The sequence below is a fragment of the Benincasa hispida genome, chromosome 10 (assembly GCF_027475165.1).
Source record: "Benincasa hispida cultivar pf3 chromosome 10, pf3_genome.v1.1, whole genome shotgun sequence".
NCBI lineage: Eukaryota > Viridiplantae > Streptophyta > Magnoliopsida > Cucurbitales > Cucurbitaceae > Benincasa > Benincasa hispida.
Genome location: NC_143487.1, coordinates 11,416,627 through 11,431,307, shown reverse-complemented (window position 1 = coordinate 11,431,307; position 14,681 = coordinate 11,416,627). Strand labels below are relative to the sequence as shown.

The 14,681-nt window shown below is 33.8% G+C and overlaps 3 protein-coding genes across 5 annotated transcripts; 1 reads left to right on the top strand and 2 right to left on the bottom strand.

Annotated features, from left to right (window-relative positions):
- Positions 1-265: 265 nt before the first annotated feature.
- On the top strand, positions 266-3,404 carry LOC120088799 (syntaxin-71-like). Of its 2 annotated transcripts, XM_039046240.2 has the most exons (9): positions 266-705; positions 816-941; positions 1,565-1,727; positions 1,820-1,905; positions 2,436-2,504; positions 2,637-2,681; positions 2,766-2,828; positions 2,928-3,004; positions 3,109-3,404. In XM_039046240.2, exons 1-9 carry the CDS (start codon positions 550-552, stop codon positions 3,119-3,121), a joined length of 798 nt encoding a protein of 265 aa, XP_038902168.1. In that variant the 5' UTR covers positions 266-549; the 3' UTR covers positions 3,122-3,404. The 2 variants fall into 2 exon arrangements, with proteins under 2 accessions (XP_038902168.1, XP_090162144.1); XM_090306018.1 differs by lacking the exon at positions 3,109-3,404 and having other exon boundaries at positions 2,928-3,008.
- Positions 3,405-4,533: 1,129 nt separating this feature from the next.
- NF-YC10 (nuclear factor Y, subunit C10) lies at positions 4,534-9,672 on the bottom strand. 2 transcript variants are annotated; one of them, XM_090306454.1, is made up of 5 exons: positions 9,544-9,672; positions 7,813-8,418; positions 7,600-7,684; positions 5,204-5,245; positions 4,534-4,841 (listed from the first exon to the last, which is right to left on the bottom strand). In XM_090306454.1, exons 2-5 carry the CDS (start codon positions 8,404-8,406, stop codon positions 4,768-4,770), a joined length of 795 nt encoding a protein of 264 aa, XP_090162580.1. In that variant the 5' UTR covers positions 8,407-8,418; positions 9,544-9,672; the 3' UTR covers positions 4,534-4,767. The 2 variants fall into 2 exon arrangements, with proteins under 2 accessions (XP_090162580.1, XP_038902902.2); XM_039046974.2 differs by lacking the exon at positions 9,544-9,672 and having other exon boundaries at positions 7,813-8,854.
- A 706-nt stretch (positions 9,673-10,378) lies between these two features.
- Positions 10,379-13,420, bottom strand: PDX2 (pyridoxine biosynthesis 2). Its single transcript, XM_039044373.2, has 7 exons — positions 13,059-13,420; positions 12,836-12,963; positions 12,498-12,585; positions 12,290-12,363; positions 11,434-11,625; positions 10,831-10,925; positions 10,379-10,749 (listed from the first exon to the last, which is right to left on the bottom strand). The coding sequence occupies exons 1-7, from the start codon at positions 13,111-13,113 to the stop codon at positions 10,629-10,631; spliced, it is 753 nt and encodes a 250-aa protein (XP_038900301.1). The 5' UTR covers positions 13,114-13,420; the 3' UTR covers positions 10,379-10,628.
- Between the last annotated feature and the right edge of the window lie 1,261 nt (positions 13,421-14,681).

Sequence of the window (14,681 nt, the reverse complement as noted above, 5' to 3'; positions counted from 1 at the left end):
AATGTCTATATACAAGTTTAGGCATGTATGAAGTAACGGTCTTATCAGGTGTATTAGAAAGTTGGATAGATGAAGTAACGGTCTTATCAGGTGTATTAGAAAGTTGGATAGTTATACCGTAATAATTTATATTCAATTAAATTTATTGAGTAATTGAATATATTTTCAAATATATTATTAAAATTTATTTAAATTAAAATTTAATTTCTAAATATTCTAGTATCTGAAAATATGAAATATAAGTTTTGTTTTCTTTGAATCACTTATTTTCAAAATTATGTTCTTAGATTGCCTATCGAACAGCTCGTAGAAACCATAAATTTTCTAAATACGGTTAGTGGCGAACGGCGATGGTGGTCGTTGGGGGTGTTTGGTCCTGCATCTTCGTAAGCGGGTTGTACGGTGAACATCTCAGGCTGTGAGAGAGAAAGAAAGAAGGAGAAATGAAGAAGAAACAATGTTCGACCCATTTTTGTATCTCCACAAAATTTCTGCTTCAATCTTCTTCTTCTTCTTCTTCTTCTTCTTCTTCTTCTTCTTCATCCCAAAATGACGGTAATCGACATCATCTTCCGAGTTGATTCCATTTGCAAGAAATATGAAAAGTATGATGTCGAGAAACAGCGTGAGCTCAATGCTTATGGTGACGATGCCTTCGCTCGCCTCTTCGCAGCCGTCGAACTCGAAATCCAAGCCGCTCTCCAGGTTTTTCCCATTCTCGGCTTCTTCTTCTTCTTCTTCTTCTTCTTCTTCTTCTTCTTCTATTACCTATTATTCTATCCTGTTGTTTTGATTCAAGATTCATTTCATTTTAGAAATCTGAGGTTGCCTTATCTGAGAAGAATAGGGCTGCTGCAGTTGCGATGAACGCTGAGGTTCGACGGAAGAAGGCTCGATTGATGGATGAAGTCCCTAAGCTTCGTAAATTGGCTCACAAGAAGGTCAAATTTTCCCCTCTCTTTGTTTATTTGAAATTGAAATTTGGAGTTCGGGCTTTGTCTCTTTTGGTTTCATTTTCTCTTAATAGGCATGAATTTGTTGGGACAAAGTAAAATTAAAAGAAAATAACAAAACTAGGAAACAGTTAAAAACTTAAAAACTAAGAAATTTTGTGACCCACCGGAAAGAATTTCAAAATACGAAAATGTGTTATAATCACACAAAATTTTCTCTCCCATCCTAATTACAAGGACATTCTCCCGAACTTTTTGTAACTCATATTCTGTTCACATTCTCATGTTAAAGAATACATAAAAGAAAATTTATTAAAGTTAGCACACCCAAGCTCAATGTGTTTCAACTGTGATGATCTTGAAGAGTTTTTTGTGCGGATGACCCAAACACGTTTATAACCTGTCCCTCACAAATATTTGTGGGGTGGGTCAATTATTATAAAGGCGATTGTGAATGGATCATCCGTACAAAAAAACTCTCATTTTAAAACCAAAGTTATAAGTTTATTTGGAGTCTATCACTTTTTTTAACCTTTCCAATATAAAACAATCTCTTCTAATATTTTGTGAAAGTTCAACAAAATGTGGCTGTTTATGTATTATGACAACAGGTTAAAGGGGTTCCAAAAGAAGAGCTCGAGGTCAGAGATGATCTTGTTCTTGCGCTTGAAGAGAAGATTAAAGCCATACCAGATGGGAGTACCACAGGAGCCAAACAATCTGGAGGATGGGGGCCCTCCTCCTCATCTAACAATATCAAGTTTGATTCATCAGGTTTTTACACTTTTTTCTCCTTAACAAAGCGAGAGCTATGTTGGTTGTTCATTTTGTTGTTTGGGTTTTGATTATTTACGACCCCATTTTAGATGGAAACTTTGAGAGCGAGTATTTCCAGCAAAATGAAGAATCAAGCCAATTTCGAAATGAGTATGAAATGCGGAAGATGAAACAGGCATGTGAGTTTCTTTGCCATTTTTATACAATGGGAATTAGTTCTAAACTCATTCTAGATTTTGTAGTAGACTCAACACCTAAGGTCCTATTTGATAACCATTTCGTTTTTCTTTTTCTATTTTTGAAAATTAGGTCTATTTTGTCATCATTACTTACAATGATTTACATTTTTCTTAACTACAATGGTTGAATTCTTAGCCAAATTTCAAAAAGAAAAACAAGTCTTAAAAGATACTTTTTTTGGTTTTCAAAATCTGGCTTGGTTTTTTAAACCATTGATAAAAAGTAGATAATAAATGAAGAAATTTGGAGATGGAAGTAGTGTCTTTAGACTTAATATTCAAAAACAAAAAATCAAATAGTTACCAAACAGGGCCTAAATTATCAAACATGAAACGAATGGCATTTTACGAGTAAGTTAGAGAATCTAATCCTTTCAATGTTTTTCCAATCCAATAATTTATCAGTTTTGCTATGACATTGAGGTCGTGCTTGGTAATGATCTCTCTGTTTCCTTCATCTTTGTAGGACCAAGGTCTCGATGTCATATCTGAAGGTTTGGATATGCTGAAAAATCTTGCCCATGATATGAACGAGGTAATAACCTCTCCAACCCAATAGCTTAAGTTTTTGTGCTGATTGGTCATTTAAACGGCTAGAGAAAGATATACAAATTGGATGGTTAATTACTCTGCCTGAGGTTGACTAATTGGTTTTATACTTGACCAGGAATTGGACAGGCAAGTTCCATTAATTGACGAGATCGACGCAAAGGTATTGTTTTAGATGTTTGTTTAGTGAAGATTAGTAGATGATAAGTCTCTTAGTCTTAGCTGGTTCTGTTTTTTATTTCATCAGGTAGACAAGGTGACTAATGAGATGAAAAATACCAATGTTAGGCTGAAGGAAACGCTCTATGAGGTAACTAATGTCTTATGCAAACGAGTTCTCATTTTATTACAGCAAGCATTGTCTTAAACAAACAACCTTTTCTTTTTTACTGTGGTTTTGTATTTGAAGGTGAGAACCAGCCAAAACTTCTGCATTGATATTATTCTTCTCTGTATAATTCTTGGCATTGCTTCTTACTTGTACAAGTGAGTTCTCTTTTTCTGTCTCCCTCTAAATAATATACAGAAATTAACAAATATATCTAGAAAAAACATGTGATTCTCTACTAAAATTTGCCATGTTTGTGCAGTATATTGAGCTGAATTGGTTTAAGAGCTATTGTTTCATTGGTTGAATTATGGGATGATCCTGAGCTACGAGGTAAATGTGGAGGATCATTAATCAATACTCTGCACTTCGATGATCTTTTCAGCTTTGTGAAGAATTTATTCATTTCATTTCTGGGTTTACTGTAAAATATATCCAACTTTTCATTAAGCTTATTAACTTGTGTAATTGGTGGAGTTAAATATAAAGATAATGGTTTTTTGTTCTTATTTTCTGCTTTTGAGCAAATAGATTTGGAACAATATTAGTTCCCTGAAATACTTGGATCAAAGTCCGTGTAACGCTTGATAGTTTATGGAAGGCAAAAATATTTTTATTAACAATTCAACTCGTAAACTTTTAATTTCATTGAATTCTTCAATTTGAACTCTTAACCTATTAAACATTTGTTAGCCATTTGTTCAATTTCCACTAAATTCATCCATTTTAACCGGAAAAAAAATTAATAAAATGGTTTCGAAACTGAAAATTGTCAGCAAAAAATAAGCTTGGCACGAAATTTATCTTACAAGATACGTAGTGGTACAACACTACAAATAATATTGAAACAATTAATCTGTCTCCAAATTTTGAAGCTTGTGTTAAATCCCAAATGTACAATTTTAAGCCTCGAGTTCTAAAGAATAATCACATTTAGCTCTTAAATTTTTAAAATATAATTTTTTAAAATCCTATTTAGTTACCCTTTGATTTTTTATTTTTATTTTTAAAAAATTAACCTATAAACACTATTTCCATCTCCAAATTTCTTCCCCATTCGATAACCTTTGGAGTAAATTGTTAAAAACGATCTCCTCTCTCAATTTTTTTTCTAACTTAAAATATCATATAAAATTATAGGAAATTATTTTAAATGACAAAATTATTAATAATATTTATAAATAATTACACAATATCATAATTTATCTAGAATAAACAGCGATGAGTCTATATTGATACAAATAGACACAAATAGTAGTCTATCACAATCTATCGTAAATAGTAAAATTTTATTATATTTATAAATATTTTGATTCATCTTCATATATTTGAAACTAACCCTATAATTAGTTAAAATAATAAAATAACATTACGTCAGGACCTTTTAAACCTTTTCTAACTACTAAAACGTTGCATTTTAAAAACACAACAATCAAACATACCTATTTTAAAACTCAAGAGACTAAAAAGGATTGTATTTAGTCATTTTACAATAATTATGGTGATGAAAAATAAAAGAAATTTCAACGTACCATCTCAATGAGAAGAGACATATCTAACCAATCACAAATAGTGGGACGAAATTGCAGATGTTCTTTTAGAATAACTAAAATTAATCATCATATTACACTGACCTGATGATGATGATGAATATATTATTATTATTATCAGTAAATCATGGATCAAATTAAAACTAAAATAAGTAATTTTACTTCATCAAATGCAAAAAAATAAAATGATGTTAGAATGGATGTTAGATTTGAGATGTCGTTAATAAACTTACAGAACTGTACGGAGGTAAAAAAAAAAAAAAGTGTATGTTGTGTCCAACTTCCTTGGATACCCATTGACATGACAAGATACCTTAATATTACACATCCACAGAACAAAAAGGAGTGTTCAAATTAAAAGACGAAGATGCCTAGTCTTTCCCTGATTCGGCCATGTTTCTTTCCTTTAATGCGTCTTCGAATTTTAATTTCTCTGGAACAAAATCTGGGACCGAGAAAAAAAAAACATTTTAACGTTATATAAGGAGTCTATCAGTTCAGAGACGACGAAGCATCTTTTTAATAAAGAAGCGTTGTAAATATAACAATCAAATCTAAAGTATTAACAAATATAACGTAATGTAAAAAGAAAATTACAAATATGGCAAAATTTAGATAGTCTATCAATGATAGACTATATTGCTAGTAAGAGTCTATCAGCCATAGAAGTCTATCATTGATAGACTTTGATATATTTACAATTTTTTTAAAATGACTTAGTTATTATCCCTAAAAATGTCACACGTTGCAATTGTTCTTTTAACAATAGCATTAGTTGAGCATTATGTAAAAGGTTTGTGTACATACCTGAAAGAAAGTCGTATCTCTTCCTTTTGCAAACTACTGATGCTGCAACAACAAAGGGGAATCTTACTACTATTTCGATGAAATTCTTACATCCAAATCAATGCTTTGGTAATTGATAAAAAATGTCCTCTCAGTAAGGTGGCAATTATCCAAAAAGAAAGTGAAACCTTAAAGTTTTGATTCTAAATCGGATAAAAAATGATCTATGATGAGATTTTGGTAAATATAGTCTTGAGTACAACAATTGCGAAAAGCGATGATTGAACCTTTGACCTTAAGAGAGGAAGTGCATGTCAATTATTGGTGACCTAAGTTCACTTTCAAAGTTTTTGAACATTTTGAAAACTATACATGCATAGAAATTCAATGATGCTCAAACAAGGAACAAAATGAATGGAGGATGCTTATTTAATAAACAATTCAACGCACACATGTTTCCCCGTTTCCTACTTAAAGAAGGGATTTTTTCCCATCTCCAAATTTTAGTGGAAGAGAGCTCTATGGTTTTGACACTAATAGATCAAACATTCAAATTGTCTCAGCTACATAGGTTACTCGGGTTGGGATAGAAGAAAGGGCCTCCATGTTTTTCCTTTCTACCCCCCACATTTCCACCATCAAAATGTGGTCAACAAATAAAAGTATCCTCAGAATTCTCACAAGTGAAAGTATTCGCAATAGCAGATAAAATGAAGCAATAAGTAAAACGGAAGGCTTATTAAATTTCCGGCATCATCTTGATAAAATCGCCAAGCCAGATGATAGATATTTGAATTCACTTTGAAATATGTATTAGATAACAAAACTAAGGAAGAGATCCATGAGTTTTCCTTCTCTCCTCCAGGTTCAATCAAAATGAAATTTCATAATAGATTCACACTGCCCTCCCCATTTTCAACTCCCAAATATTTGCTTCTCCAATTTTTCTTTTGGACCCAAATATATACTACTCCAATTCTCTCTTTCTGTCCCAAAGAAGGAGAGCTGATAACAGTTTCAGCCCTCCTCCCCAACCAACTTATTTTCGATAAAAGAAACGTTTCATTTATAAATGAAATCAGGGAGAATCCCAAATATCAAAAGGTGATTACATAAGGGAGCATCAATTACTAACTAAAAAAGATGAGCTGAAATAAATGAAAAGGTACTTCATTTTATACCAAGAAAAAACAGTGGACAAAACCAATTCCTCCTCCCCAACCAACTTATATCCATCTCAATTATCAGATTTAACAACTTTCCTTCCACGGGTTCTTTATTCTTCCTCCTCATATTGGGGATCTATGTGTAGACATAATTTGGGTGAGTAAATCATTAAGCCAGACATAGTGTGGCTTAGTGATATGATTTATCTAATGCTTTCAGCCGCTATATAAATTCTCTTTGAAAGCATAAGGCACACAGATAATACAAATCGGTAATCCTCCACAACACAATAATATGATAGATAGAGGCTCAAATAATTCATGTCCCTTAACCAAGTAATTAGAGTAACCTAAATCTAAGGTCACAATCCGTGTTAAAGTTAAACTATGACCATGATCATGATATCTTCCTTTTCAGTACTAAATAGATGACCATCATGTTGTTATTTTTTTTGCAGTGAACCCAGAAAAAGAAAATGGGTCATTCTTAAATCTGGCCCCCCTTTATTCGTAAGGAGCACATGTTGAAACAGTTCGGCTCATAAAAAGGTAAAGCCCTGTCATGATGACCATACACGATAGTAAAGCTAGGTCCTCTCAACTGTTTTCAGGTCCAAGTTTTACCATTATTTAAAAATATAATTGCATTTGAAATATAATTCACAAGTCTAACTTGTTAAAAATTAGTGAAAACTTATGTTGCAAGTTATTAATTAAGTTAGTTTTTTATTTAATTGAAGTTAATGCCTTTTATTTAGGATAGTGCCTCCTAAATTAGAGAATAGTGGCATAATGTAAATTAGAGAATAGTGGCATAATGTTTGAGTAGATTGATTAAGGAAGTTTTTCTAGGTAAGTGATAGAAATTTAAAGATAATGCATTAGTGGATAGTTTCTTATTTTTCATATAAATACTTGTACTGTTTCTACTCAAATGAACGTAGAAATTAATCCTCCATACAATATTTTCTCGTACCATTCTCTTCAATTTGTTGTTTCCACATACCATTCTCTTCGATTTGTTGTTTCCACATACTATTTTCTTCGATTTGTTGTTTCCACATACCATTCTCTTCGATTTGTTGTTTTCGTTACATAACTTTCTCTTTAGAAAACTAGACAAGAAGGGTAAAGGCAAAACAGTAGGAGTCCACACCAGAGATGCAAATAAACATGAAGCATGATAATGGGTACGCTATAACAACAAAGGAAAATAGACAGCAGCATCAGAATAGAGAATAGAAACATTACATAGATGCTTGTAAGCAAGAGACTTCTTGCGATCCTGAGCACAGCACGCATATGCATCTTTGCAAAATTGAACGAGAAACATCTCCTGCAACAATTACGAAGTTTGCGGAAACAGAAAATCCCACTTTAATAAGAAAAATACCTAATTCTTGAATCGAGCTAAAATTGATCAATTTTGGGTGCGTGCGTTTGTGGTGGTGTTTGAGGGCTTACCGAAGCTTTGTTGACGAGAAACAAAGCTTCCTGATTGATACGCAAATCAGAATTTTCGTCCCTCATGATTTTCTTGATCCGATGCATAGGGAATTTATAAATCTTCTCCTCGGCTTCTTCTTCTTCTTCGGCAGCATAACCATTCTCTTCTTTCTTGACATGGTTCCGTTGAACTTTCTTCGATTTTGAGGTGTTAGGTTTTCCACTCGTGGTTTCGGCTCTGTCTTCATCGGCATCGACCTCCTCAGAGGCTGAGGCTGAGCCTGGAGGAGAAGTAGCTAACGCCTCGTTGTCCTTGACGGAGCCATTGATAGTGCTAATCTTCTTCTTCTTCTTCTTCTTCTTGTTCGAATCATCCTTGTCGGATTTTCTGGCATTGTTGTGGGTCTTGGTTTTGGGAGTTGGCTTTGAGGTTCCCGCTTCTTTGCTCTTGGCTTCGGTACTTGACTTTTTGGATGAAGCCATTGTTAAACTTCGGTTGTTTGTGAAAATTAGGGGAACTTTGGGTCCTTTTTCTCCACGGATTTTACGGTGTGAAAATGGGTCCTTTACCATTTTGGGCCTTTCATTGGGCCTACTCGGATTATGGCCCATGCAGTCTTGAGTCTGAGATTCCCCCACCCAGAAAAAAAAAAAAAAGGAAAAAGAAATAAATATTAAGTGGGTTATTTTTAAAAATTGCATGATTTCGTCTCTTCTTTAACAACCTACGGAGGAGAGATTTGAATGTTTTTCTTTTCGATCATAGCAAATTATTCATAAAATACATACTATGAAGTTTTACTTCATCTAATTATTTATGTTATTCTAAGTTTGGCCATGGTTGATACAAAATCCGACCAAGCAAACTCATCTAATTTTAAAAGAGTTAAAGAATCAAGAAGTTTAAAATTTAACTTACCTCATATGAAGCCATAATGGTCTATTTACAGGAGAATTTGGTCTAGGATTTATTTTAATCCTACGGGATTTAGATATGAGATTTAACCCTCCTAGGATTAGGATCTGACTTTCTCCTAAATTCAAACAAGCTAGATCAAATTTTATCTTATTTAACTTCATCTTGATGTTTTATTCTAGCTAGTCAAAATTCATCAATAACATTAAGCCCCACTCCCAAGTTGGAATTCGTGGTTCAATTTTTATGTTACTATCCGAAAACTTGAGTTCAACTTAGAGTAATGTGTACTAGAATACACAAATGTTACAAAGAAGATCACAAAGGATTATAACAAACTGATTATGTCATGCATGATTTAGATATTAATAAATAACATGAGATATAAATAAACTTGCTATTAATTTTTCAATGTAGCATTAGAAAATTTTTTAGATGAAAATAGTGTTTATCTGAGATTCCATAATTTGGTAGAAATCTTATATTTTTTTCTTCCAATCTAAGCCCCCAGTGTCTTACATTTTATTTATCTTGTTTGTTCTAGCCTCTAGATTTGTCTTTTGATTGGTTTTTTACTATGGGTTGAAACTCCCCTATGTCTTTTACCATAAGAGGCTTTTCCCACATAGTGTTTGTCGATATTTTCTTTGGTTTATGACCATATAATGTGAAATTCTCAATGTCTTTTACCACAAGACTTTTTCCTTGGACTAGATCGCAAACAAGTTCATCTAGTCTTGATTTCTTTAATATTTGGAATAGGAAATTAGAGCACTTTCGTCCTCATAGACAGCATCATCTGTTGATGCAAAAATTATGATAAGGAAACAAACCTAACTTTCACGTGCCGCCAACGACAAATAGAGAACCTGGAAAAAACAATGAAAAAGAGCTTGATGCCTAACTCGGTAAGAGAATTAAAGAATGGAGAAGAAGTCAAAATTTTAACTTACCTCATATATGAAGCCATGATGGTCTATTTATAGGAAGATTGGATCTATGATTTATTTTAATCCTACTAAGATTTAGATAGATTTAACCCTCCTAGTATTAGGATATGACTTTCTCCCAATCCCAAAGTTAGATCAAATCTTATCTTATCTAACCTTATCTTGATTTTGGATTCTACTTTATCTTAATTTTAGGCTTTATTCTATCTATAGTCATTCTCCCACAACATCCATGATTATGATTTGGAGTAATAATTATTTTTTAGTAATATATGATAATTTAACTTAAATTCTTATCAAGTTGAGCATAGCTCTACTAGCATTAAAATTTTGACCAAAGACATTGAAGTTTTGAATTACTATCCCCATATGTAGTTGAATTAGAAAGGGAAAAAAATCATAATCATACTTCAAAATGCTAGGTTGTAAATGTAAAGGGAAGGAGGTTCAAATAACTTTTTTTAAACCATTAACATGTCTTTAGTTGAATCTTGAATCATGTCCAAACATACTCGTAAGAGGAAGAATTTTGAAGCATATACACATCAACAATTAACTGACATGTTAAATTTTTGTACTGAATCTAATGACCATTTAGAACTATTTTCTATACTTCGAAGATTAAAATATCCCTTTTAAAACTTTACAGATCAAATAAAAGCTAAACTTAAACTTCAAGGACAAAAATGTAATTTAGCCTATAATCAACTATTCAAAATAATAGGAAATATTAAATTCTATTTCTTAGCATCCCAACAACTTGGAATTATTTACACAGCAGTTTTTTTTTCCAACAATGATTAATCCAGTCAAAAGGAGATGGATATTTTCAAATTAAACTCCATGTAAACTTAACATAAGGAAGATAAAACATGGTGGAAACTGCAGAATAGATAGATTAAACAAAATAAAAATCGGAAACTTTGGAAGTGTAGCTTTGGGTTGAGGTGGGGTTCATTTGGTTTAAACTAAATAAAAATCGGAAGGTCGGTCTTCGATCTTTCGAATGTCGAATTGTTAACTCCTATGCTTGCTATGCTACTTGAGGATTCTTCAACATCGCCAACCATCTTCAGGAAGTAACTGTGCCTGCATAACCCATCGTTGTAACTCATTTGAGATGATCACACAATATGCTGTGTAGTATTTCAAGTTAAAACTCCATTATACCATCTATTATCTGATGTTAATTCAGGATGGAAGGCAGTTGCGAGCAAGTTCCCTTGCCTCACTGCTACAATCACTTTCCTTTCTGAATCTTTTTCCTGAGATATTCAAACCACAATGTGAAGGGCTAGGAGGAAAACAAAACGCAAGAGGAGCAAACTCTAGAATTCCAGTGAAGCTATAATTTTACTGAACGGTCTCACAACCGACATACATACAGTTTGAAATTTCTAATTCATACATACAGATTATAATAATATAGGCTTCATTTGTTGACCATTTGGTTTTTTATTTTTGAATAAGTCTATAATCACTCATTCCACCTCTAAATGCCGTACTTTATCATCTACTTTCTACTAAAGTTTTCAAAAACCAAAAGTAGTTTCTAAAAACTTGTTTTTGTTTTTGAATTCAACTCTTTTAATTAAGAAATATGAAAATCCTTGCGAGAAATTAAGAGATTATAGGGTAAGTCTCAAAAATGAAAAACACAAATGCAACAAACCCAAATGGCTAACAAATGCGGCCTTAAGTGTTCAAAATAGAGGCACTAGCAGTGTATAGTTCATATGAGATCTCTGAGGGCAGAATAAAATAACAACAAACCTCTTTGCCTTCACCAGAGGAATTTGAATGCAAGTTAGAGTTTGAAGAGACGGGGCAGTGAGCTAGCACTTGGACTTCTGGGCCCACATCAAGAATTGCAGGAGCTCGGATGAAGACTCCACGAAATGTCTCCGGACCACCTTCAGAAGACACTAGCTCTGGTATCGAGAGCTCAGTCTCAAAGCTTTGAAGCTAGATAATCACGATCTTAAATTAGGAAAATTTGAACTCGAGAAATGGACAGTGAATATAAAAGCGAACTTCAATATTAATACTGGTCATATGTAATTTGGGGGAAAACAGAACGTTTGGAATCAACCACTAAGCAGAACTTCTTTGAATAATTGTGTTTGGATCAGCATCAGCTTGAGTACAAATATAACCATCGAGGATTCTGCATTCTGAACTCCATGCTTCAACTAAAACTTCATTTAAGCAGATCTCATAATGCTAACTATATGAAGAATTTTAAATCAAGTAAGGAAATTCTCATTGGGGAAAAGTCATTATTTGAGGCAATAGACAAATGAATTTTGAAATAACGTATTTCAAAAAATCCCGAAGGACTGCAATGGCCATTAACAAGTATCTTAGCTCCCCAGATTCTTTATGGCTATATTTTTTCCAACATGCCATGGTTCAAAAAAACATCAGAAGCTTATTCAATATGTAGGATGACTGAAAGGGCAAAATTCATGTCTGCTACAATGCCACGCGAGCAGAGATAGCTTTATGCAAATTTGATGCCTAAACACCTTCTGTGCCAATTGACAATTGACGAGTTTCAATTGTCCTCTAGTTATTTCTCATGCATCTTGATAATCACAACCCAACATGAGAAACCAAGAAGCGTTACCTGACTGCCAAAGAAGTTCCTATGAACAGTACAATCCAGGCCTCCAACAAGTCCCTGCCCACCAGTTTTCTGTCCTGAAAATACACGTACCCATATCAAGTTTAGAACAAATTTCAAGCATTTATTGATGTGTTGGAGGTGGGGTTTGGGAAAAAAAACATACGAAGTTGAGATGTTGAGGAAAAATTAAAAAAGGAAGGAAAACTACCAGTAGCCTTGTTTGCCAAAAAGATGAGCCCTGCACAGGTGCCCCATACAGGTTTCCCCATTCTAACAAACTCTCGCAAAGCAGGAAACTGCAAAATATACAAAAATACGACAAGATAAATACTACACTCGATTCTAATCCTAAGCTACATGATTCTTTCCTAAATTTAAGGTGTCTAAACATCTATGGCGGGTTCAATAGAATCGAGCAGTTTCACACCAAGTTTTAAAGATTACATTTCTGCTAATAACACGATTGAATGCAAGATGTTTCAAAACTTTTTTGCTTGTTCTTGTGTTAGCTTATCGATGCAACATCTAGAGGAAAGAGGAATAAACCAAATTATGGAGCTCCGCAAGTTTGGCCATGGTGGTGCTTTCCCCGCCAGGAATAATCAGAGAAGCTACGTTAAGAAGCTGCTCAGGCTTCCTTATCTCTACGCCCTTCACTCCGAGCCTTCTCAAAGCTGCGCGCCAAAATAAAAACAACAGAAGATAATCATCCACAGAAACGCCTAACCACAAAAGGAGGTAGCAACAGCGAAGAAGAAGAAGAATATGCCTGCGATGTGCTCGTTAAAAGATCCCTGCAAAGCTAGAACGCCGACGATCGCCATGGTTGGGAATTGGAGCGTTCAGTAGCCCTAGAAGCCGCCAACTTCGGCTCCGGCGAAGCAAGAAAAAGCAGGGAATGGGAGCGATTGAGAGAGAATCAGAAGCGTGTGTCGATTGAACACTTCGAACCTCTCATTTCGAGTGGCGGTAATTGGAAAAGCCTCGCAGCAGCAGAGGCAGGCGGCTCACAAATCGCCCTTTTGGCAAATTACATCGTATCTTTCAAAAATAGGAATATTTAAGGTGGGGCCTGCATGCACCCTCTCTCTTGGGGAGAGAGCTGTTTGGGGCAGTTATTTAGTCTGGAATGATATCTGATGCATAACTCTTGTTTTTATAATTACTGTTTTTGTTTTGAAAATTTTTTATTTAATAATTTAATTTATTTTTGCTGTAACAAAATATGAATGGTAATTTTTTTTAATTTTTACAATGAATAACAATTAATCTATTAAATTTCGAATAGAAATATGGTTAAATAAAATGAGAAACTAAAGCAAAATCAAAACTTTATAGTCAATTTTTCTCCATAAATTTCATTATCATCTTCTTCTTTTTCTTCTTCTTCCTATTGTTGCTCTATATTTTTACTATGTCATGTATTTTTTAATTAAATCTCCCCCATCATCATAACAGCCAATGAAATACCATCACATTTCTTCAAAAGTTTCACTTTCATTTCTTCTAAATTTGGAGGATCATCAGATAACATATCTCTATTTTTCACTAATTCTTATTGGAAAATGTTCGAGAAAAAAATGCTCATTTTATGGGGTTTTTTTTTTGTTTTTATTATATGTTACATACTTTTCAACTACATACATACTTTTCATTTAAATATTTTTAACACTCATTTGATATGTGAATTTATTACATATAAATATTGCACTTAATGTAGAAAATAATATTTTTTTTATATAATCAACAATCCTACAATATACTTTAACAGGTATCAGTCTTAGAGTAGTCGGAAGTGGTTGTCAAAGTTGATTATTGAAATATGATTTTTGTTGGAGTTTGTAGCCGAATGTGGTTGTTGGAGCCTGAAGTTGGTCACATGAAGATGTATTGGAGTTGGTTATCGAAGGTGGTTTTCGAATGCCTGAGTTGGAGCGGGCGAAAGTGGTCATCGAAATTGATCATCAAATATGATTTTTCGTTGAAGATTGTAGTCAGAAGTGACCGTATGAGCCCAAAGTTAGTCGCATGAAGGTGGTATTAGAGTTGGTTGTCGGAGTTTATCGTCGAAGGTGGTTGTCGAAGACTTTAGTTGATTGTCAGAGTTGATTGTTGAAAGGTGATTTTCATTGGAGTTTTGTAGTCGGGGGTGGTTGTCAGAGCCCATGAAGGTGGTCGTCGAAGTTGGTCATCGGAGTTTGTTGTCGTAGACAATTAGTCGTTGGAGTTGGTAGCACGAAGATGGTCTTCAGAGTTGGGTCACCAGAGGTGGTTGTCGAAGTTTATCACGCAAAGTTTGTCGGAGCTTGGAGTTGGTCGCCGGAGCTGTCATCGGAGGTGATTGTTGAAGTCTGAATTTATTCGCCGAAATTGTCATCGGAGGTGGTCGTTA